Source organism: Hetaerina americana, unplaced genomic scaffold (assembly GCF_022747635.1).
Source record: "Hetaerina americana unplaced genomic scaffold, ioHetAmer1.1.p SCAF_66, whole genome shotgun sequence".
NCBI classification, from domain to species: Eukaryota; Metazoa; Arthropoda; class Insecta; order Odonata; family Calopterygidae; genus Hetaerina; species Hetaerina americana.
Window position 1 is genome coordinate 1,594,511 of NW_027287272.1, and position 18,147 is coordinate 1,612,657.

Sequence of the window (18,147 nt, forward strand, 5' to 3'; positions counted from 1 at the left end):
ATCATTGTAAAAAATAGCCTTGCCAAAATTATTTTCTGGCCATGAAAAGTTCATGTAGAATAAAAAATCATAAAACTTCCTGAATATTACAAAAGAACTATTATATCATAGGTTCCAAGAATTGTAAAAATTTAGATTTTGAGTGGAAAATATGCGTGGCTTATACACTTGATTTCTCGCAATAAAAGGAAATGCCTGTCCGAAAAATTCCTGTGGTGGAAGGGAAATTTCATAAATCTCCCAGACTGGTAAGCGGCAATCAGATAACGTTACTTAACGTAACGTTAGTTTTTACGGATGTGTATATAATTATTTGGATTCAAGTCAAGCAAAAGCCTTTTGGAAGTGTGGCATTATAATTAGCATCTGTTAATATTTTTTGGTCAAATCTTGTATCCCGTATTGAGATTTTTGCTTCAATTAAGAGTAAATCTTAAGAATTTTTACAGTTTTCTGCTTAAATGTCACGAAAAATTGAATGCAGTTCCCATTGGATTTATTTTATCGTGGATTTTATTCCGATGTGATTGCAAAAAATAGCGTTTTTTTCGGGTTGATTGAAAAAAAATACGACGTTAAGTCAAATATTCACGAGTATTCATCCTTTTGGCGTACATTAGATTATTTTAAGCGTTGCAAAAACTCGAGGAAAAGTGTAATTGGTTCACCGGTGCTAAAGGCATCTGCCCTAACAACAGATTAATCGCCATTCTGAAATGTCTTTCATCGATTAATTTAGATATCTTTCACCCCTCCCCCTTTTACTAATGCATAAACAAATGAAAGAAATTGGAGCAGCCATGTTTATCCTACTGTTTTTCCGTATTGTTTCCACCTGGTATCATGCAGACAGTTGTAGACCACTCATCAAGTCTGGAGCTATTACTGTGAGTCACGAAAAGTTGCGCCGGCGCGATATGTAATGGCGTGTTTAAACCCTTTAATATTCGGTCAAGTATCTTTTGAGGTGGGTTTTGGATGATCACACACTGAAGAAGGCTGAATTTCTTAGCCTCACCTAATGAGACAAAATCTGACTTCTCAAGATAAAATAATTTTTTCTTCGACTTCGCGTACATTCCACCTCCATTAATTCCCTACTACAACAGCCCTACTTATCCTTTTCTTCCCTCCAATCCGTCCGCCTATCATCCTGCCCTCTACACATTCCACTATCAAACATTCCATCGGAAATCATAAGGTCCTTTCTTGCCTCTTTGTGTGTTCAATAAATTGTTGAAACATTCTTGGTGTTGATTTAAAATATTACCAATTGCTTAGGTGGCTACAGTTGTAAAAACGTTCTAATCTTTGGGCTTTCCATTTTTTCTCTTGGACATCAGCGCTCGCCCCATCCTCCAAGTCGGCACAGGTGGCCCCGTGCTTCGTTGCCAGCGTGACCAGCATCACGAGTATCGATCCCGGTTACCAAGGAGACGGCGAGTGGAGCCGACCCGCCAGCCGGGCCGACAACTCCCCGGGGTCCTCCGCCCCACCCGGCATAGGCGTCAACTTCGGCATCCCCGTGGATGTCCTCAAGCTCAAGATAGACACGATGACCGACTCGGATTTCTACAGCGACACAGGGGCCGGGGGAACTGAGAGCGACGCCGACCACGAGGAGGCCGTGCGGGAGGGGGCCATGGCCCCTGGGGACAGACGGGCCCAGGTCATAGACGGCACCCTGTACGGAGGCATGGGGGGACAGCATGGCGGCGGACCCGGTGGAGGTTTAGGCGGGTCCTCGCATCAACAACCCCCGCCGAGGTGCTTCGCCGCCGTGATGACCTCTTCGACGGCCACCACCACGGAGGAGATGGAGTCCAGCGGGGTGTTCTCCGACCTCGATCGCCGACAAGACGTCAGGGTCTCTTTCCACTCCCAGGCCCTTCCTAGGCCCTCCTCGGCCCAGGGGGTGTCATCGTCCGCGGCCGAGTCGTCGGATGTCCCCCAGTCTCCCCTGGAGGAACTGCCAGAGGATCCCAAGAAGGACACCCCCTTCACACTGGAACCCGACAAGGTCGCCGAAGATTCCGAGGACGGGACGGACATGAGGGTGGAGATGGAGGTCACCCTTGTCGAGGGGGAGAAGATGGACACTTCCTCACCACCAGCCGAGGTCGCCGAGGAGTTCTCCGTTCTCAATCAGCAGGAGCCCAACTTGTCAATGCCCTACGATGCTTCGCCGGACCGGACACAGACCGCCACCGCCGGACCAACGAGCCCATCCCCTCGGGCCAACGTGTCCGGGGAGGGCGGCGACCAACAGCAGGCCCAGGAGATGCAGGAGTCCCTGCAACAGCAGCATGCTCAAGAACAGCAGCAGGTGACCCAGGGGCACGGGACCAAGCAGAAGGCCACGGGCAACTCGGTGAACGTCTCGCCGCCCAAGAAGCACAAGATGCCGAAGAGGAACGTGGCTTCGAAGATCAAGGCGATGATCGAGGCACCCTTGGCGGCCAAGGAGGAGGGTGGGGGTCGCGGGGAGGAGGGCGAGGCCCGCAGGCCGCAGAGCCAGCGTCCGGGGAGGTGGGACGCGATCATGAGCAAGATAGCGGCGGGTCAGGCGGAGCAGAGGAGCAGCCGGCCGCGGCTGCGGGAGGTGAAGAGCCGGGTGATGGCGAGCCTCGGCACCACTTCGACGAACGCGAGTCGACACTCGACGACGAACGAGGAGGGCGCTAGCGGGCGCGCCAAGAAGACGTTCATCTCGAACGCCACGAGGGCCAGGAGGGGCGAAACGTAAGTACACGCACCTCACAAGTACTCAAGTTAGATCCCTCTCGGTTAACACTACCTTATGTATCCATTAAAACCTGTAGTATTTTCTTCATATTTGAAATATCGTTTCGACATACATTATTGCGTGGTGCACACACGGCAAAGAATTGCCTTCATATAAGGGATCCTCACGAAGTTGAATTAATTGCCGAATTGGATCGCGGTGTGCAGTATAGAGGAGCTAGATTTTTAAAACGAGTCTATGATAAAATTAGTAGCGTATCCAAAATATTAGATCAGCTAGGCTGGGTATTGCTCAATGGAGTGAAGGTTAAATTAGTGATAAAAGCTCTTGAATATGAATTGGAAGGAGGTATCTTTGGCAGTGATGTTGAAAATGTATTATTACCCCCATCGTACTACTGTGGGAAAGATCATGCCAATAAAATTAGAGAGATTAATAATAGAACAGATGTATTTAAGATGTGATTTCTTCCACGAACAATAGGGGACCAAAATAACATTGCCCGACCGCGGTAGGGTCATATTCGGGTAAAAATTAGTCTGGTGTGTATTCAGCCCCTGCCACACACCCTAGTTGTGGCTAGCCGGGTACATAAATAAATAAGCACAGTTAGTATCACCGCTCAAATTTCAATCTGAGTTTTAAACGACCCCTTGACATGTTTTCAATTAACTTCTTTCACTTGCCAAGTTTATAATTTTTTTTAGGTTGGCAAGTGTCTTTAGACTCTTATCATGGATTATTGTCGAAATTATGACGTCATGTTGTTCATTAAATTGCTTTGTGTCGACAAAATTGTTGCGTCTCCAATTTATTTCCTTCCGTTGAATGCAATATTTGAACAACTTCATATGGTTGCTTGGCATTGATAACACGGGAGATCACGACTGCATAACAACCATCTTAGGTAATTATTTAAAGTTAAAGATTAGTGAACATTTAATGCGGGGCGTGATTTTTTTAGGCATCCGAAACTAGCTCGTAATAAGCGCGTGTTGAAGAAGGTTTTTAGGATAAACGTTAATAGGACGCCTTTTGAGAAGAATAGAAAACGGACGGAAGGTAAAACAAACATTTGGATTTTTAGGCATGGTTGGAGGGGTAGGGAAAGAGCTGGAGTTGTTGGGATAAGTCTGGAGAAGGCTGGAAAAGTAGGCCTGGGATACGAGATTATACCGAGTAGCGCTTGTTTTACGAGTGCTGTCCAGAAAGTAACTTACGATATGAAATGTGACGTATGAACCTAGTAAGAAGACAAGTTTTAATTATATTCATTTAAAAGGCACATTATTGAACAATTTTTATGAATACCTGTAGTCGCTATTCAAATTGAGGCATGAATTCACGTCTGGCAAGAGATTCGTTGAAATGGTAAATCGAGGATTCTTGCGATTTTTCCGTTGATTTTCACCTTTCCGTTCGTCTGCTTCTCACCGCGAGGCTAGGCCGACCACTGCGGTGTTCTCTCGTCGAGTGAAAATCGGTGCTGCTGTGGCCATACATTTAAACTGAGAATGCACCACTGCCTCCCCACTCCGTCTTCACTCATTATTCCTTCTACTAGCGTACATTGCACAAAGTTGGCATATGCATTTCAATTGGCTTGCATTAGTTTATATGCAAGTAAAAACCTAATCACAGATCGTACTTAACAGTTCGCAGAGTGATCAAGGCATGGAATAACCACAGTCTGCTCACACTACCACAGCAGGATGCGGACACCGAGTATAGGGACGTTTACAGAGACCAAGATAGCAACTATATTCCTGCCGCAGCTATGGGGATCTGGCGTATCTGCACAGCCCTCGAATATATATGTATATTATCAGGTATTACGCCGAGGATGGCAATAGGATGCTAAATACAGTGATCTATGGAGAGGAGAATCGTAGGAAAGCGAGGTGGGGAGGGAGGAACGGAGAGAATGGGCATTTTGGATGAAATGAGAGGAGACGGGACGTATGCTGACCTGGAGGTTGAGTTGTTGCATTATGGAGTATTGTGTTTATGGCCATTTGGTGTTGTCGCCTTATTCAGGGGTTATGCATACAACAGTGTGTGACGCCGGGGCCCGTTAGCCAAGGATAACGCCGGCGTGACTTTGGGGAAATGATTTGTTGGGGAAAAAACTTGCAAAATATGCTGTCTGTGAAAGGTTAGTACTATTTAATACGCCCTCGCTTTTACTAGATGTGCGAGCTATTAAATTGAAACGCGACCGATTACTATCTTTTAGATTGTGCGTATAACCGCCATTTTAGAAATTTACTTATCAGTCATCGGGATAGGGATGGAACAAAGCCAAAGAGACGTATCTACGAGGGTAGGCTGAAAACTAATGCACACATGCTTGTAGACCACGCACAAAATTTGACCTACAAAATCACTACTCGTAGCACGTGGAAGTAACATTCCTCATCAACACGCATGCGTAGGTTTGAGGTCGTTAGATTCATTTTTATGTCGTTCATTCATTACATTTTTGACTGTATTTTTGGGTGCTCAACGAGTTTATTTGAACGATTTTCTGGAACGAGGAGCAACGATAAATTCTTCTCAGTATATACAGACTCTTAAACCCCTCCGACGTCGAGTTTGTCTTGTTAAAGGCAGCCTGGCGCCAATAATCTTATAACATGACTACGCTCGTCCACACACCTCGTGTGCAACTGGAGAGGCTCTGCGAAACCCGAAATTTGAACCGATTCCACACCCTCCTTATTCCCCCGATCATGCGCCTAGCGATTTTTATTTTATTCCTTTAACTCAAGAGACACCTCAAAGGGTAATCATTACACCTCGGACGATGAGGTGAAGGCAGTTGTCCAGTCCTGGATTCGAGAGAAGTCGGAAGAGTTTTTCAGTGACGGAATGAAAAAACTTGTTGCACGTTGGGAGAAATGTGCTGGCCTTAATTGGTGGCTATGTTAAAAAATAAATGTATGATTTTGAAATTAAAGAATTCTAATTTAAATATACTTGTTGCTCGATATTGCTATTTGTTTTTGCTCGCGCTCTACAGCGCTCTGCATGCGTGCATTACATTTCAGCCTACGCTCGTAGATATGAGTCCACTGAGAGCGATGCTGCTCTTTCTCATCAGAGCAAACTATTGGTATGAGCCACAATGACAAATGGATCCGCCCAGTACCGCAATCGCCATTTAAACCAAAAATTACAATGAGTCCTTGCGTGTAAGAAATAGAAATTACATTTTTGATTCAGAGGTGTAAAATCTTAAATGTTGGTAGTTCTCTATAAGCAACTGCTTGATCTTTTTGTTCTATACTAATGTTTTTCTCAAATCATTTAGCCATTCTTTCTTGAGCAGTTGCGTGGAGATTTATCGAAATAAAAAATCAGTCATTGTCAAGATAAAAAACGTTATTTTTCTTTCACTGTTTATGGGATTAGAAACATTAAATGCAACCTTGACTTAAAAATAATTCAGTTTAAAAAAATTAAACTTTTAATAATTAAAAAAAAATATTTAAAAATTATTGGAATCAAATTATTTAGTAAAAATAATATTAAATCATATTCGGGAATACAGTGGATGATTGTTTCATCCACTCAATGTAAAGAGCACGCCATTTGGATTTCGTAAACTCAGTTAGTTCAACATCCCGCCGCTTCGCATCGGACGCGCAGAGTCTGTGAGGATTTAAGTTAGTTGCCGTCCGTCGCGTGGCGTGTCGCTCTCAGCCGGGGCAAGTTTGAAATCCAAGCGTCCCTCCGAACGGCAAACGGCGTCCAACATCCATTGGCGTTGTCTTTGTCCATTTTATCATCCAGATATTCGCTAGAAAGTTTTTTCGGGGAATTCGCTGTTACTTTCGCTACGAAGAAATACGTAATGGTTGTCTTTGAAGTGATTCAGCCTCTTAAATCCCAAATGTTCCCGTCATTATTTTTATCAAGCTGGTTTTAAAAACCTTATGTGTTTTAAAGAAAAGATTACTGTTCAGTTGTTCATTAAATACTAAGTGTTTACATTCATTCATCCGTTTTTATTTTCTGCGAATTACTCCAATTGTGGCAAATTTAAAACTATTACTATTCTATAAATTTCAATTTTCATTTCATTAACTTGTCGAATTGTAATATCGACTCTTTTGCTAGAAAAGGTACGGTAAATGTTGGTGGAAAAAATTGATTGCTCACACAAAGGATATTTATCGTATATAAAAAAAATTCATTAATTTTTAGGATAACATGGCAAATGTCAGCGATCGACCAGCACGGGATATGGCATGAAAATTATTCTGGTGTGTATTCACCCCCTGCCACACATCCTAGCGGTGGCTTGTAGGGTACATAAATAAATGAAAATAAATAAATGCCATGCTTTTAGCACCATCTCAGTCCTTTTCAACATCCACATTTCAAAATCTTCCAGTCTATGTCTATCCTCCTGCTTCAATGACCACGTTTCCGCACTGTACATAGCTCCGCTCCATATCAAAGTTTTTACGAGTCTTTTCTTAACATCCTTACTCAACGTTCCCGTTCATCAACTTCCTCCTATCTGTAAAAGCCTCTTTCCGTGGAGCAATTCTTCTTACGTCCCTACTACTTTGACCGTGTTGGTTCAAAACACTACCGAGATACGTAAACTGTTCTACCTGCTCTAGTTTTTGCCCTCCTATTTTAATGTTTAGCTTAGCCTTTTTCTTTCTAGCAAATCACATATCCTTTGTTTTATTAATATTGATTCTCATCCCATACCTGTCGCACTGAATTTCCAACTCACTCAGCAATGCTTGCAACCCCTTGGCTGACAGGCAAACTAAAGCTTGGTCATCAGCAACCCTAACGAATTCCCCGCCCACTTTCATTCCTATCTCCAGTTCTTCCCATGCCTCTTTAATCATTTCCTTTACACGAAAAACATGTCATATTTCCTGATTGTCAGTTGTTTTCAGATTTTCCTAAAGTAATCCACAGTGATTAAACAAAAATGACATTTTTAGGACTAACAGAATCTTAAAAAGCTTTAATGACCGTAACTTATTGAAAATTTGTGGATTTCGCTTTATTTTGGGTGCGGGACGATTTGGGAACTGAGAGTTTGACGCATGAAATGACTAAGTGTGGGAGCAGGTCTGTCTCATCCGGGGGGTCGGGAAGGGGGGATGAGGGATTCCTGTTAGGAGAGGATGCTGACTCACAGGAATGGACCATGGAACGTACGAGGGTCATCCGGAAAGTAGTACCCGTTCGTGAAATAAAGACACAAAGGTAAATATTAACAAACATAAAAAATTTTATTTGAAAGAGGATACTTTAAACTACTTCTCAACATAATCTCCAAGCAAATTAAGGCATTTGTCATAACGTGTGACAAGTTTCTGTATTCCTGCTGCATAGTCCTTCGCCGCCAGCTCATTGAGATACGCGAGGGACCCATCTTGCACAAATTTTTGCATAATGCAGATGGTGTTTAACAATGAACAATTGTTCGAGAAACATTGGGAAAATGCTCACAGATGTCATCAATTGTGACGCGCCGATCGTTCCTCACGAATTCGTCAACTGAGCTCACCAGTTGGTCTGTAATGACAGACGGTCTCTCCGAACGCTCATCGTCGTGTGTGTTCCCCCTCCCCATGTTGAAGTTGCGACACCACCGCCGAACAGACGACTCGTCCATTACATTGTCTCCATACACCTCCTTTAATTGGCGATGAATATCACATGGGCGAACGTTTCTTGCATTGAGGAATTTAATCACTGCCCTCACTTCACAACTGGCGGCGTTCTCAATTTTTTTAAACATTGTAAACAATCACAGAAACAACACAGGCAATGCTAGCGTCACGCAACTTGGCTCAGAGAAGGCAGACAAGCCACTGAAGCTATCTGACCTCGTCCAGCGGCTACTCGCGTCGTCAGCACTTCATGCGGCACGAACGGGTACTACTTTCCGGATGACCCTCGTATGATCTGACATTTGCTGTGTCTGATGAAGTGCAAAAAGTCGCAGTGGGTGAACTGTTCGAGCACGGGTTAGGACCACTCCCTGAAAAGTCCTTTTCAGCAATTAGACAAATTCATATTCAATTGAGTAATGAACAGGAATACATTTCAAAAATGAAAAATGTGTAAAAAATGGTATGTGGAAAACATTTTTGCAAGATCTCTTCCGTTCGTTATGTGTGAACATTTTTTGTTTCTATGAACAATGAGATTATTCAACTATCTCTTTTTGTCGATCACACGTTAAAATACCTTTAAGACGCAGATAACACCTTTATGGAATTCTCCATGGCTTGATATAGACTTATTTATTACAGTCGAAAGAAAAATTGAAAGATTAACCAAATCCCAAATGGACTATTGGGAGAAATCCTATGGAGGCAGGAAAAGTGGCTGAAGGGGGCAGCGGGATGTTGAAGACTGTAGTTGAGGGGAGAATGTTAGGCAAACGAGGAAAGGGAAGGAACAGGATAGGGATGTTGGATGGGATGAAGGGAGGAAGGAAGCATTCAAAGATGGAGAGGGACCTGATATAAATTTGGATACTGGATTTTGTTTTGTTAGGAGACACCAAGTAATTTATATCCAGATATATATTTCCATCCAGAAACCTACCCTAACCGGTAGATTACCTTATAATATATATATATATATATATATATATATATATATATATATATATATATATATATATATATATATATATATATATATTCACTGACAAAATTTTACTAATGAATTCGTACAGGGCTCTATAGCTATCTTGAATTTGTTAAGATGCCGAGAATCTGTGTGTATATATATGTGTATATATATATGTATGTATATATATATATGTATATATATATGTGTATATGTATATATATGTGTATATATATATGTGTGTGTATATATATATATATGTATATATATATATATATATATATATATATATATATATATATATATATATCAACGTTTAAAAGGACACTCACACTAGATTGTTCGAGCTTTCGGCCCTCTCAGAGGTCTTCTTCGAGTGAGACTCACTTGAAGAAGGCCTCTGAGTGAGACTCACTTGAAGAAGGCCTCTGAGGGCCGAAAGCTCGAACAATTTACAGTGTGAGTGTCCTTTTAATGTCGCTATTCTATTTGTGTTCTATTGTGCCGTCCCATTATTTGCTGCTCGTGTGAGTGTTTCAGCATAATCGGTATGTATATAGTGTGTGTGTGTGTGTGTGTGTGTGTGTGTGTGTGTGTGTAAAAATACGTCTGTTTGGAGTTTTTCAATTTTCATAGAATTACGCGCATCGTCATTTTTTCGATTATCTCAACATTTTTGTAAAGATAACGCGTGCGTTATTGATGGGAAAACACGGTACATTGTCCGACTGGGGTAGGGTCATGTTCCTGTAAAAAAGTAGTCTGTTGTGTTTTCACCCCCTGCCACACACCCTATTGCTGACCGGCAGGGTGCTATGTATTAAACTGCGCATCGTTTTAGTTTTAACAGATCTCTCCCGAAGTCGTACAGCGTGCGAATGTATGTAAACAGTTTAAAGGCGCACGGAGAAGGCACGCCTTCCTGGTCTGTGTGTCATCGTCCCATCCCCCTCCCCCTAACCCCCTACATCACCCCCTTCCCCCCACCCCCCTGCCCACGCGTGATTCACTTCCATTGACAAAAACTTTGTTTCCCTCGCCAACCGCAGGAGGAGAGCTCGGGCTAGAGCTTTGGACATGTCGTCGCTACGCGACGCTGCCTGCTCGACCAATACGGCAGCGCCATCGGGGGAAGTCGGAGATTCCCTGAACCCATCGGTCCACAGCTCTATGAGTGACGTCAGCCTGAGTCGCGGGGCGGTTGCCAAGGCGTCGACTCCGTCCCGTGAGTACCCTGAGAGAACGTTTTGGTTGATTTCCTAGGTCATCACCCCAGGGCGCCTGTCCTCGGGTATTCTTCTCGGGTGGTTTCCAGGTGGAGATATCGTCTCGCTCACGACGACCATCGTGATCATGGACCACGAGGGATGAAATACGTTATCGGCAGCGAATCGGACGAAGGGTTGAATCTCGCGGTGGATGGATGCTGTGGCAATGAAGTCCCGAGTGCGAGCGAAGTATTTAGTTTTTTTTTTGTTCTCCGGAGAAAAACAATTCAAGTCAACAATAATTCATTGACGTCCATCGGAAAAGAGACTTACTAAGAAGACATAAGACGTTTGTCTTTGAAAGAAAACACATGTATTATTTTGTTTAACGCGTTTATAAACTCCATACAGAGATTTTTTAAACACTCATGTGTGGAATTCGGATGGGTATTTTATCGCAAAATTAAAAGAAAAATATATTTATAATTGGAATGCGTGCGTATGAAATGTATGCCTGTATGAAATTACCAATTCGTAAATAGTCAATTATTAACTACGGCCAATGAAAAAAACATTTACGTATTTAGCATTTTACTTCAAGGCATTGTAGTCCATGCGCAATTTTGACGTCATGCTTAGTGGGAGAAACTTTCTGAAGTCATAATTTACCATCTTCCAACAACCATTGACTTACATGTAAATCCACAGATGTAAAAAAGAGCTCTCGTGGTCTCAGGGGTTTAACGGTCAATTTACACCTTATAAAGCCCCGTTAATAGTTCTTACTCTTTGATTACTTGAAAATCGTTTTCAGTCGCAATTTTAATTGTCTCAGATAACCTCCATCAAAATTTGATTGTTCAATCAGAATCGAGTTGTAGCTAATTCCTATTCGTACAGCAATTCCAATGATAGGCGAATCATCATTTAATTAGATGAATTACATTTGGGAATGATTTATAATTAGCCGAATTTACGGATTATGGGTAGACATAAAACGAGCTATATTTTAATTTGATGTTTAGCTTTAACTTACTACACTCAGTCTAGAATTTTAATTTTTCTCTCAAACCAGAACTTATCTCACATTCCCGTCGTGTCACGAAGAAACTATGACGTGAGCTGACGTAACTCTATATTGCCGCTGCTGTGAACTTCCGCGTTTATTAATCGTGAGGTTGCATTGCTTCTAGTTAATTATTTATGGATAGGACTGACGTTTCGCCCACGATTTTCTTATAATCGTGGTAACTCGCCACAAGTCAACCCACTCTTCCTTTGCTGTGAGAGTCATCAAGGAAGTTTGCGAGATGCATCATGCGGACAGTTTTAATTCTTTTTTTTACCTTAAGATCTACATCTATATCTACTTAATACCCCGCAAGCCGCCGCAAGGGCGTGTGGCGGGGGGTGTTAGGACACCACCCGTAATTTAGAAAAGAAAAAGAAAAAAAACCGCATGCAATAACAACAAAATCATATATCCACAAATAAATCATGGCATACATTCATGCATGAACACTTACACCGCACACACATGTAAACACTCAAACTACATCTTACATACACATGCACCTGAAAGTATACCTAACAGCTTTGCAGTGTTTAACTTTGTTCCAACTTGTAAATTCAATGTTTTCAATATTTCTAAAGTGACTTCGGTTTCTTACTATTAGGATTTCTGATTGTTCGCGGAAAGAATGAGTATTTGTATCTATCTGTACTGGAATCTATCTCCCTTAGTTTATCTTTGTGGTCTGATCTACCTAAGTAGTGTGGGGCCATTATAATTCCTTCAGTGTCATATTTAAACTCGTTTGTTCTGAACCTTTCTAAAAGTCTAAGCCTCGCTTGTTCTCTCCGCACTTCAAGTGGTTCCCAGCCCAAATCCCCTAAGAGACCTGTCACACTTGTGTTCTTATCATAACAATTTTTAACGAATCTAGCGGATTTTCTCTGGACTTTATCTAAATCTTTTTGCCAAATTTTCTCCCACGGATCCCAAATACTTGCGGTATATTCCAAATGAAGTCTAACTAGAGCAAAATAACACCACTCTTAACTTTCTCATTATATTTCCCCACCACCCGTTCTATGAAGCCAAGTTTCTTTAAAGCTGATCCGCATATTGTCCTGATATGTGCTCCCCATGAAAGGCGTGGTGTTAGAACAACCCCGAAATATTTAACTTGATTTGCCGTAGTCAATACTGAACCCTCTATTTCGTAGTTTATATCCTGTTCCTCGCTTCCTTTGTTCCAAAATTTCAAAACTGCGCATTTATTTGTATTAAGTGTTAATCCCCATTTATTGCACCATTCCGAGATAAGATAAGTTCTAATGTTTTTGCAATGGAAATATTCTTACCGGGAAGGCGAAGGATGTTACGGGAACATTGGAACCACTCCTGTCTACGCTCTGAGACCACCGGGAAAAAATACAATGACCCATAATCAGCATTCCAAAAGACATTCATAGGACCGTTGGCGGATAATACGTTTAAAGTTCTTTGGAAAGCTTATTAAGGACATATTCTTAAGAGCGGCAGTCTTTGTATCGACTTCTTAATCTTTGAAGTTTGGTCAATGCATTTTATGTCGAAGAAATGCATGAGATAGGTATGTTTACAAAAAGCGGAAATATGAGTCAAAAGTAAGTTTAAGTTCTCGTTGACATTGGGCAAAGTTGCAAAATTGATGTAAGGGGAACGATGGCTGTGTATATGTTTGCGCAAATTTAATATTTCAGATAAAAATAACTAAGAAATTAGTATTATTCATATTACCGGTATAACAGCGTTTAGAGTTCGTTTTCTCCAACGAGGTACACCCTGGCGCTGTTAAGAAGCAACATCAGGTACGGGTCCCTTCTTCAATTATCCATATCCCACCTTTCCTCCTTTCATTCCAGTGTTCTCATCCTATTTCTACTTCTCATTTGTTTGCCGAAAAAAATTCTCCCATCTCGAAGACAATATTCTGAAGAAATTCCATGGCCAATAGAAATGCTCTCCATTCATCTTTCCCTATTGGATTTATCACTCTCTCTTCCCCTCACCCCATATTCATCACTTATTGATTTAATTACCTTTCGGTCCATTTCACCTTCTCCATTCTCCTCCGCACCCACGTTTCAAAATCCTCCAGTCGACGTCTATCCTCCTGCTTCAATGACCACGTTTCCGCGCCGTACATAGCTACGCTCCATATCAAAGTTTTTATGAGTCTTTTCTTAATATCCTTACTCAACGTCCCCGTCATCAACTCCCTCCTCCTCGCGAAAGCCTCTTTGCCTAGCGCAATTCTTCTCCTTACGTCCCTACTACTTTGACCGTGTTGGTCCAAAACACTACCGAGATACGTAAACTGTTCTACCTGCTCTAGTTTTTGCCCTCCTATTTTAATGATAAGCTTAGCCTTTTTCTTTCTACAAAATCGCATAACCATTGTTTAATTAATATTGATTCTCATCCCATACCTGTCGCACTGAATTTCTAATTCACTCAACAATGCTTGCAACCCCTTGGCTGACTGACAGATTAAAGCTTGGTCATCAGCAAACCTAACTGATTTTACGAATTCCCCGTTCACTTTCATCACTACCTCCAGTTCTTCTCTCTTTTTACCGTTTCCTCCACAAATATGCTTGACAAGCAAGGACGATGATGGGCCAATACAAACATTCATATTTAAAAATATATAAATACATAGAAGGGGACCTATTTACCTTTAGGAAATAAACAAAATGATGGGGAAATGATTTAATGGCGCTGCGCAATATTTTACCGCGCGGTGTCAGTTAGCTTTGCACAATACCGGTCGAGATATTTTAATTAAAATATAAGTCAATACAAGTCACCTTTCACAGATTGATAACATGTTTTGCGTTATAAGATGAAAAATTTTTCAATGTGCCGGTTTTTCTAGATGAAACCGTTGACTTAATGGCTGGGTTACGCTTTTCGATAGAATAAATCGTGCATTCCTTCGATAAATATAAAAGAAATTTATTATTTTATTAAAAGAAAGAGGATGGCCGTCAAACTGATTGAGGTTCGAACAATGTTCGTAATAATATGCACGTGTTCATTTCCCGTAATTGTTGCGCATCTGGACGAGGTGCCTCGCTTCCCACGTACCTCCTCTCGCCATCCACGAGACCGCAATTAATAATCGCACGAGAATACCCTATTGCGCCATCCCCTTATGCCTTATCTATTCTCCTTCTGCGGTGATCTATACCTTTCCCAACATCTTTCCGAGTCACGGATTTTCCCTTTACTTAGACTGGTTTTCGTGACGAGCCAGTGAATACCCACTGAACGAACGCCTCGTCCGCTTGTTGTCGAATGGCCCTCGTCTTTCGTGAGTCGAGGGAATGCTCCCGAGATATGCGTATCCTAGGAGACGACGTGATTGCCCGATTGGATCGTGAGCAGAATTCAAGGGATTTGCGTGGTCGATCAAGGAAAACCAATCACTCGCGTCAATCACGCGCGTGAATATCACATAACTACTAACTACATGTCATCACCCGTCCTTTTCAGCGGGCGCGTGTTTCTGTAAGATATGGCTACCGTCCTGGTCCCTAACACTCTCTTAAGTGTGGACGATCAAAGTTTAGATGTCATAAGGAAAATAATTGCGTTAGGCAAAGGCAAACTTTGACAATGTGGAGGAAATTGATACCAGGTAATAATATAAAATAAAGAAAAAAAGGGGTGTGCCCTCAATCAGGGATCGCAGCTTAAAGTGCGATGCCGAGAGCCAGGATGACCTTTCGGGACGGTTGAAATGGCACGCGGTACAAAAGGTCAAAACTATCGGGAGAACGTTGGCTGTACGGGTAAGAGGGCTTCCTCTTATTTCTCAAGGCTTAGATTTGTGCCTTTTATTCGTTTTATTCTAGAGCGCAGGCGCCGGTCTTGTCGGGCGACACGTGACGCGACGAATCTCGGTGTCTTTAATTTGCCCATCGAACCGACCACGTTTCCCAGCCGCACGCGTCAATGAATGAAATGTCTCCCGTTGAAAATCGAATGAATAAGAATAAACTGTAAATAGAAAGGGTAGACTCTAAAGGAGTAAATTTGTCGCGTGAGGGCGTGATCGTCGCTGTAAAAAGCGTGCTCCCTTCTGCGAATGATGAACAAAGTGACAATGTTCGACATTGTCACTTTGTAAATGTGTAAACATGAGTTGAAATAAAGTCGCCACGGACGTTTCCATCCTAGAACAGATTATAGCTCTTATAATTCTTAGAGATTTAAGATGTTTACCAAAGATACTTTCGAAATCTAATGCGATTTCGAGAATGTGTGTCGCAGGAAAAGCCACTATAATTTTTCGGAAAGTTTTCATGCCTAAAATTTTGTTGAACAACATCAATTTATACACACACATATATGTGAACTGAAGACCGTTCGACGCGGGCTCGACATCCGTCATCCTTCGCAGATATTTGCGGCCAGCACCTTGTATTTTAGTATAAAAAACTACTTTTATGGAAAAACTCTGAAAATAACTTAGTATTTTAGAGGGGTGCTTCGTGAAACGGATTATTTCTGATGAATAGACTTAAAATCCAGATTTTTGCGTAAACTTAAATTTGAGGCTCACTGAAGATTCATGCCTCAAAGTTATACTCTCTGTTTAAAGCGCTTGTAATTTGCTCATACCAGGTTTTTCTGATGGATATTAAAATCTCCGCACTTGGTTCCTGCCTGCATCATACTCGTGACGTGAATTTGAAAGTGTTGCATCGCACTTAAGACTGTTTTCGGTGGACTTTTTTAATCGCATTGCAGCTTGAGAAATTGGTTCCCGGGAAGATTGATTTGAGAGATGATATCCCGGGAGGCCGCAATTCTCAGCCCCCCGGCGTCCCCGAAATAAAAATTAAATTTTAAATTCTAAAGCAATTCTTCCCTAATCTCTTACTCCGCATTATTATTATTAGGTAATCTACCGGTTAAGGTAGGTTCTTGGATGGACATAATTACTAATTAAATAAATTTGTGGCCCCTTGCAAAAACAAAACATCCTACTTTACATCAGGTCCCTCTTCATCACTGAGTAATTTCTTCCTCCCTTCATCCCGTCCAACATCCCTATTCTGTTCCTTCCCTTTCCCCGTTTGCCCAAAATTCTCCCCTCCATTACAGTCTTCAACATCCCACTGCCGCTCAATACCGCCTTCATCCACTTTTCCTGCCTCCATAGGATTGCTCCCAACAAACCCCTCTCTTCGCCCACCATACCAAGTACTTCCTCGTTTGTTTTCTTCTCTGTCCATTTCACCTTCTCCATTCTTCTCCACACCCACATTTCAAAAGCCTCCAATCTACGTCTATCCTCCTGCCTCAATGACCACGTTTCACCCACACACCCTGCCTTACACCCGTTCCTAACACTGCCCATCCGGACTCCCCGTTCCCCACCCGCACCTGATAGCAGTCTGAGACATGTACAGGTTGCGGATTAGCCTCCTTTCCCTCCAATCAATTCCTAATTTCTGCAATATACTCATTAGTTTTTCCCAATTCACTCTATCAAACGCTTTTTCGAAATCTACGAAATAGGCAAATACCTCCTGGTTGTGTTCTATATTCCTCTCGATTAATAATCTCATTACTGCAATGGCATCACGCGTACCTCTCCCCTTCCTAAACCCAAAATGATCATCCCCTAAGTAATCATTTGCCCTTCTCTCTATCCTTTTGTTTATGATCCTAAGAACAACTTTAGCTGAGTGGGATATCAAACTTATTGTCCTGTAGTCCTAACATGATGTAGCCTTACATTGCATATCCTCCGAAATTGAATGAAAAATATGACTCCTGGCTTCGAAGGGTATGTCAGAAATAATTCCGCTTCCATTCAAAGCGAGGCGGCGGTTGCCGCATCGCGAGAGGCATTATCGCATTTAGCGCCGGCGGCATCACGCTCCTTGGCCAACCGACGTCCGCCCCACCCCCCTTGTGTGTGCCTTCGTGTATGTGTGTGTGTGCGGTGGGAGGGAGGGAGGCGGGAATGAAGAATCAGCACCTGGATGGGGCGAATGGAAATGGAAAAATGTGGAGGGCACGAGCGTGCTTGCAGGATTGTGCAAGTCTGTGGCTCACCTTCCGTGACGCCGGCGTCACGTTTATTTTCGCCTTCACTGTTGCCATTCCCATGGACGCCCTCGCCTTCACGCGTGATAAATAATGGATGACAGCCTCTCGTTTTATTTCGATATCTCGGATGGATTCGCATTCTCGCGATCACGTGGCTTCCGAATATGTTTGTGCGTACACAAATACACACACACACACACATATACATATATATATATATATATATATATATATATATATATATTGATTTCTGAAGACGACAGCCGTGCTGTCGAAACGTCAAATAACAAATTGTAAGGGTCCTTTCTTTGTGTCTCTATATTCTAAAAATCTACATCTGTGTTTTTATATGTTTGTGCGTCGCCGAAGAGCGTTCCATTTCGAAGATATTATATATATATATATATATATATATATATATATATATATATATATATATATAACCATAAACACAG

General features: G+C 42.1%; 1 protein-coding gene across 3 annotated transcripts in view; it reads left to right on the plus strand.

Moving 5' to 3' along the window:
* The window catches only part of LOC139696052 (uncharacterized), a 996,437-nt gene that overhangs the window by 418,711 nt on the left and 559,579 nt on the right, over positions 1–18,147 (plus strand). For all 3 annotated transcript variants that reach the window (XM_071594664.1, XM_071594665.1, XM_071594666.1), the window contains exons 4-5: positions 1,344–2,742; positions 10,417–10,592. In XM_071594664.1, the coding sequence (XP_071450765.1) occupies positions 1,344–2,742; positions 10,417–10,592 (1,575 nt within the window). The remainder of the gene's footprint in view (positions 1–1,343; positions 2,743–10,416; positions 10,593–18,147) is intronic.